Source organism: Elephas maximus, chromosome 1 (assembly GCF_024166365.1).
Source record: "Elephas maximus indicus isolate mEleMax1 chromosome 1, mEleMax1 primary haplotype, whole genome shotgun sequence".
NCBI classification, from domain to species: domain Eukaryota; kingdom Metazoa; phylum Chordata; class Mammalia; order Proboscidea; family Elephantidae; genus Elephas; species Elephas maximus.
The window spans coordinates 119,458,401-119,465,988 of record NC_064819.1 but is presented as its reverse complement, the minus strand read 5'-3'; the positions used below and the strand labels follow the sequence as shown (position 1 = coordinate 119,465,988).

General features: G+C 39.5%; 1 protein-coding gene across 1 annotated transcript in view; it reads right to left on the bottom strand.

Annotated features, from left to right (window-relative positions):
• Positions 1 to 1,707: 1,707 nt before the first annotated feature.
• The window catches only part of LRRC1 (leucine rich repeat containing 1), a 165,573-nt gene continuing 159,692 nt past the window's right edge, over positions 1,708 to 7,588 (bottom strand). Inside the window, exons 12-14 of the mRNA XM_049894592.1 lie at positions 5,639 to 5,811; positions 3,745 to 3,881; positions 1,708 to 1,866 (exon numbers count right to left, since the gene is read on the bottom strand). Coding sequence (XP_049750549.1) covers positions 1,708 to 1,866; positions 3,745 to 3,881; positions 5,639 to 5,811 — 469 coding nt within the window. The remainder of the gene's footprint in view (positions 1,867 to 3,744; positions 3,882 to 5,638; positions 5,812 to 7,588) is intronic.

The following is a 7,588-nucleotide window of genomic DNA, read 5'->3' as shown; positions in this document are numbered from 1 at the left end:
GCCTGCCCTTCGTGTGAGAATGCCAAGTGAGTGCAAGCCCCGTAGGAGGTTAAATCAAGACTGGCCAGTAGTTTCAGATATTTAACAGAAGGAACGCATTGTCAAAGGAGTTGGCTACCTGCTATCGTTTGTACATACATAAACCGGTTGCCGTGGAGTCGATTCAGACTCGTGTTTCCAAACAGAGCTGCTCCGTAGGGTTTTCAGTGGCTGTGACCTTTCCGAAGTGAATCGCCAGGCCTTTCCTTCCAAGGTGCCTCTGGATGGATTCAAACCACCACCCTTTCAGCTAGTGACCAAGTGCTCAACCATCTGCACCACACAGGTATGCCTGTACATATACGTAATAATTAATTTTGAAAAGCTGTACAGCCAATGTCCAGGTTGAGTTTATTTCATGGAGGAAAAATAAAATGACATGATTCCCCTAGACACCACGTAGTGACTAGGACTTTTCATTTCTCTTTTATCACATCATACAAAAAAACAAAACAAAAAAATCAATAGAATCACACCAAAACATACCCCCATACCTCTTAAGTTAGCAGATTTAAAATTAAATCTTGAAGCAGTATTTTGTTATACTTTGATTCAAATTCTATTTACAAATTAAAATTGCACTTATGAAGATACCAACATTTTTATGAGGGTCGTAGGTTATTTTTCTTTATTATGGTTTTATATCTGGCTATAAAACTTTTAAAGCTATCTTCAGTAAAAATCATAATTTCCTTTGCAGTACATGATTTATTTCCCCACTGGATTTCTGAACCAGCTTTCTCTTTGTGTGCTTTCCTGTTCTATTTATTTTATAAACGGCACTTACTTTGGAGTGTGTGCAGTCTAACACTGCCCTCGTTATAACAGACTCACTCATGAGAAGCTACAGTTTAAGAAATGACATATAAGTAGTTTAATCCTTTGGTTCAACTTTAAAAAAAAAATCAATTGATATTAATTTACGAACCAGTGGTAATTCTCTTTTTTGGTTAAAAACAAATCCATCAGGTAGATTTCTAACTAAAATCCAACACTGCTTTAAAAGTACCACACTGCTCAAAGATGCCACTGTTTACAGTTGGTTTGACATGACACAGGTTACAGTAAGGCACAGTGGATGTACAAATAAAAACAAATACTTTAGGACTATTTTTTTTTCCTGCACAAATACTAAAAATATGTACCGTTTCCATGATAAAATAACAACAAAGAAATACATATTTTTTCTTATGAAATACCTATACAAAATTTTTAAAATTTACACCATCTGAGCTGCCAAAAAAGGGTTTAAAAAGTTATCAGTTTTCGTCCCCACACATAAAACACTCTCGTCAGTAGGTCCAAGAGAACTTGGCATCCACAATGTTCCAGCAGTTATGGAAGGGAAGAGGATAAAAATTCCCCTTCCTGCTCCCTTTCCCCAACAGAAGACAAAAGCAAAGATCAGATGTTTACAGTAGTGTATTCTACTTATTACAAACAACTGAAAAAAAAGAAGTCGGGCCAGGAGATCACTGGTGCAAAGACGGGTTGATGCATTAGAGTAAGGCACTTCCTTTGAGAGGGCAGCATCCCAACACGCCACTTGGGGAGATGATGTGCCAGGTTCTGGTTAAGACAAAGGACTGCATGAGGCTCCTTGGAAGCAGACAGGAACATCTCTGACAGCAGGGGAAGACACAGGAGGTAAAATTCGGAGGTGAAACGCTACACAGAAGTGGTCACTCGGTCAATGGCATGGTTGACCTCGTTTTTGTTGGAATCCAGTCCTTTAGCAGCATTCATGTCATTCCGTAAATTCTCCACTGTCTTTTTCATGCTCTTTAACTCCCCTGGGTGTGGAGTGGCTCGCCTTAGAAGTGTTCTCTAAAAACAAACAATGCAGTGAGTGCTTTGGTTTTATCCCATTACTCTTTCGAATACAAAGCTTCCAGGTATTAGCATTCTAATACAAAGCTGCTCCTTAGAGATTATGAGTTAAAGCCGGTGAAAAGGCTTTCTTTGGAGCTATGTGCATTTATCAACTGCTTTTTTTTTTTATTTACTAGTAATTAATGGAAGATAAAAGTATTTCATATAACTCAGTTAGTCAAGATAGCAAGATTACTTTTAAAATAAAAGAATACTATTTAAAAATGAGATTAGTGTAATATAAAAATAAAGTTCCATGAACAGTAAAAAATTTAAAAACATAATTGTCGGGTGTGGAGGAAGAAAAGGGTAAAGGGTTAAAAAAAAAAAACCTAAATTAATATCAGTATAATATTCTACTATAACCCAAAAGTAGTTCTGGTTTCCTTCAGCCCTGGAGGCATCAGAGTTAAAGAAAAAGGGAAGCCAGTGGGCAGAGAAGGGCTTCTTTTCTTATTTTGTTGCTGTGTGGGCTATTTATATGGCCTACTGATGAAAGTTCACATTCTTCTAATAAAGACCACAGTGCTGGAAGTGAAGTTACAGGGTATGGGTAATTTTTAAAAAATCATATTATTTAACACTTTGCATGCTCTTCAGCTCATAAAACGGCCTTTTTACCTTTTAAATGGCCTGTCCAGGAGTTTCAGGAAGAGCCAAACTAGGGTAACAAAATACTGAGAGAGCACTATTGAGGCAATGAAGTATCTGGTAAAATAATCAGACTCCAACAAGCCATGAGGTAAGCATTAAAGAGTCATTTATGGTGAAGTTATTTTGTCATTTCCTATTTGCACTTTGCACTTGACTACTGTAAACAACTAAAATCTCATTTGATGACAGCTAGAATGGCAGAATAATGATTGCTCACTGGCTAAGCGCTTCACTGCTGACTGAAAGATTGGTGGTTCAAACCCACCAGCCACCCTGAGGGAGAAAGATGTGGCAGTCTGCTCCTGTAAAGATGTACAGCCTTGGAAACCATGTAGGGCAGCTCTACTAGGTCCTACAGGGTCGCTGTGAGTTGGAATCAACTCGACGGCAATAGTTTTGGTTTAAAGGAAACGATGTAAAGTTGCCTTTTGTTTTGGTGGCTGCAAGTACGCCCTCAAAGGTCTGCTTATGAAAATCTCAATTAGTGCAAGGAGTTTAAGATGCCAAAGTCAACTTGTAGGAAGATTTCAGGAGTTTTCACAGACTCTTGGAGATGTTTCCCTTACTCCAATGTAAGACAAAACAAAGGTCAGATGTTTACAGTAGTATGTTCTGCTGAAAGTGGCCGAAAGATACCTTCAAGGACAAATGAAAGTAAGGGTGCGATATATTTTTAAATCTGTTCCTGATTTCTAAGTAAGTCCTAAGGTCATCCCACCAGAATCACAAGCACTCTCCACAAAGGTAAAGATGAGACCTGGTCTTACGAAGGCAGAGAAGCCTGGTACAACAGAAGGGAAGCTATATCACACATGATGAAATGTGAGTGGAGTCAATAGAGATCTCTCTCTACCACAGTACAGCCATAAATGGGGTGGGGGTGGGTGGGAATTAAGAAAACAGTGGAAGTTACAGAGTGCAAGATATCACAAATAGAGAAAAAAAAAAAGACTATAAACTGTTCAGATAAAAAAACCTAAAGTCCCATTTTCCTTATTTACACTTTGTGAATCAATACCTAGGAATACCGACTTTTGTCTTTTAAATGAATTCTAAATGCTAAACGCAAAACAGAGAATACGCTATTTTAAAATAAATCCTTATTAGGTACCATTCTCAATGTTTGGGAAGCTTTTAAATTTGAACTTTCACAGAGGCAAAGAATTTCCATTTCCCTACCGTTTCATTGTCGTCTTCATCTTTTTCATCATCTAGAAATCGGATTGCACTGACTCTGTTTACTGCACGCTCATTCCAGGCTTCATCGGAGACGTCATTTACCAAGCTCTCCAGTGCACCACAGCGAGGCAGATTCTCTGTCGGGACAAAGGGCACATCAACAGGGAACTCTGGTTCATGTGCCTGGCAACCGCTATGTACCAATTTGGCTGACCAGGCAGAATAACTGAGTCTCTACATGGTGCATGCAGTTGATGTGTTCTGCTGCTAATCCAAAAGTTGGAGGTTCAAGTCCACCTAGAGGCACCTTTGAAGAAAGGCCTGGTGATCTATTTCCAAAAAAATCTGCCATCAAAACAACCCTGTGGAGCACAGTCCTGCTGACATACATGGGGTTGTCAGGAATCAGAATCCACTCAACGGCAACTGGTCTTATGCAGAATACATAGGAGAACCAGGGGTATAACAGCTGAAATAAGGAAGACAAGTGAATAATTTCAGCTTCCAAGTCTTGGCTTTAAAAATAAATAAAAATGGGCCCCTTAACCATAACTTAAGGCGTGCTGAGTTTCTGTTTAGGGGAATAAAAACCATCTGGAAATGAATAGTGGTAAGAGTGCACAACACCGTGAATGCAATTGTCACTGAATTATACACTTAAAAATGCTTAAAATGGCAAATGTTTTGTTATATGTATTTTATCACAATTAAAAAAAAAGTAAAAGGCCTTGGACAGGGTTGCCCCCTCTTTTCAATGATGCATAATTCTAGTTGAGATCATGTAAAATATCTGTGAAATTTATATGTTTACTATTTCATCACAGAATATCTTAATCACTCACAATTCTTTTTCCTAGTTCTCTTCTACACACTAACTTTAAAAACTGTCATGACAGTGATGTGGCTAATCATGTTGAATACTGTTATCGTCAGCTGTTGATAGCTGCATCAAGTTGGCCCCTAACTCACGGTGACCCCATGCACAACTGAACAAAACGCTGCCCAATCCTACTCATCCCCATGATCAGTTGCAGGTCACACCATTGTAATTCATAGGATTTTCATTGACCTTCAGAAGTATATTGTCACAAGTCTTTCTTCCTAGTCCATCTTAGTCTGGAATCTCCACTGAAACTTAGCAATATGCCAGCTTCCAGTGACAGATGGGGGTGGTAACTGCACGTGAGGTGCACTGGCTGGGAATCGAACCTGAGTCTTCTGAGAACTCTACCATTGAACCACTAATGCCTCATGTTGGATACTAGTACTTTCCTTAGTAATACCTTCTACCATATTTTTCTTGTAGGGTTTTAAAAGTTCACCTAACAAAGTTGGGATTGGCAAGTTGGTTTGGGGGCCCTTCCAATTTGGGGGACCCCATACTCTGAGCACACTCCAAACCAAATCCTGTTTACTTTGACTCATGGTTCTCTTCTATCAAACCCAGCTCTCAGCAAAGGAATTATAATAGCATTTTGATGCTAGTGTGAATAGTTCTTAAAACCATGGATAATTTACAAAACAGAGATGCAATAACTCAAAACAACTCACTGGCTTAAAAACAGTATGCCAGTGGTGTTAGCTACTAATCCTCATACTGTAAGTGTGGGTTTTGAGTAACTGTTATTTTTTCTAGAAGCATTTGTATTTTCAGCCTTAGCTAAAATTTAAATCTGAAAGGCTGTTCAAGGAGATTCAAACATGATAAACAGTTGTAAGACGCCCTTTTTCTGCAAGGATGCAGGGTACTCTTCCTCAAGGAGTCCCACCAGTGGCCCTAGAGACAGGTTAAACAAAATACAACCACATCCACATGTGGAAGTAAGAGGCTTCATGGGTAGACATCAGTCCCTACCCATTCTCAGGGTCACATGGTTAGTGTCCTTAAATTCACCTTGGCAAGTAGGTTCAGAAGGCAGCTGAGGAAGTAAGACACAGGTTAAAATCTTCTCCCCTGTGGTATGGTCTGTGTCTGTCTGGAACGTTAGCAGAGGCTGGGATTGGTTGTCAGATAACCAAAGAGCCTTCAGCTTCAAGGTGGTCAGGGATAAAGGCAGATGCAGCAACCTAGTTTAAAACAAAGGGAGATATCATGACCTCCAATTTTGTAATTAAATCAATTCCTATCAATAAAAACAGAGAAAACAATTAAAAACAGTTTCCTGGTATTGGGTTCGAAGTGTACAAAGATGGTATGTTTATACTTGTTAGCTGCTGTCAAGTCAGTGCCTGACTCTTGGTAACTCCATAGACCATGGATCAAATCATTGTGATGCATAAGGTTCTCTCTGATGGATTTTTGAATGTAGATTGCCAGGCCTTTCTTCCCAATCTGTCTTAGTTTGGAAGCACTGTTGAGGACCTGTTTAGCATTACAGCAACACACAAGCCTCCACTGACAGATGGTGGCTGTGCAAGGGGTGCCCTGGCTGGAAGTCAAACCTGGGTCTCCTGCATGGAAGGTGAGAATTCTACCACTGAGCTACCAATGCTTCAGGTTTATACTAATCCCACTGCTGCTGAGCTGATTCTGAGTCATAGTAACCCTACAGGACAGAGCAGAATTACCCCATAGGGTTTCCAAAGAGCAGCTGGCGGAGTCAAACTGCTGACCTTTTGGTTGGCAGCCAAGCTCTTAACCTCTGTGTCACCAGGGCTCCTAATAGGCTTCATTTAGCCTTTGTGAGTAGATTTTTTAGTAGGTTAAAGATCTCTCATTAGGATCTTTAGGACATAGGGCAAAAAAAAAGAAAGACAAAAAGTTCAGCTAATTACAGGATGCATTCTTAGGTCTTGCATTATCAAAACCAAACCAAACCCGTTAAGGTCAAGTCAATTCCAACTCATAGGTCTTGCATTAAACCCACTGCCATCGAGGTCTTGCATTAGGAGGTTTCAATTTAAAGAAAAAGCAAAACCAGTCTAATTGTGGAAGGACCTGAAAGCAGAAAGTCCTTACTACCTCAATGGCAATAGCCTCCTTGACAAGGCTGGTATAAGGCCTTAAAAAAACATTGCCATTGAGTCAATTCTGACTTACAGTGACCCTATGTGAGGCCTCAGGATTACATATTTCCAGGAGCATCTGAATAACGGTCATAAGAGGAAAAGAGATACCTGGGTGGCAGACAGTTTAAGGTGCAGTTAAAGATTAAAAAAAAAAAAAAAAAATTCATGGCTGTGGGCTCCATTTGCTTCCCCTAAGATTATTTTAAGTATTCCAATTTAAATTTTTATCTTTCAGTTTCTGGAAACTCCCACCTCTCAGGCTCCTACGTGATAATTAATATCCGCATCAGATTGTTTTCAGTTTCAAATGAGACAGTATATATGAAAACTGTAATGTGACACCTAAAGATCAGTTTTATATTTATGCTTCACAAAGATTTGACGGCTTGGCTGTAGCCATTTAAATCTATTTAGTAAGTAGGGAACCAAAAGGCTACCTGCCAAAAATCATATGTACTTGGCACTTGCTAAAATTTACTTTAAGCATAATGGTTTTCCAATAGGGACAATTATGCCCCCAGGGGACATTTGGCAATGTCTGGAGATATTTTCAGTTGTCACAACTGGGGGAAGGTGCTAGTGGAACCTAGCGGGGTAGGGACCAGGGATCCTCCCCACCTCTGGCCCAAAATGCCAACAGTGAGACAACCTGCTTAGTGAAAACCAATGCTTCAAACTAGTCTACGAATTCACTTTGAAAACAACCAAACCGCTGTTTGCCAGAAATGTAAGGTGTAAGGAATTTAAGGCTATATTTGATCAAGTATTTTCACTGTAAGGATGAATCCACATTATTAAATTATGGATCAGTCTTGGAAGTTACTTCATAAAATAG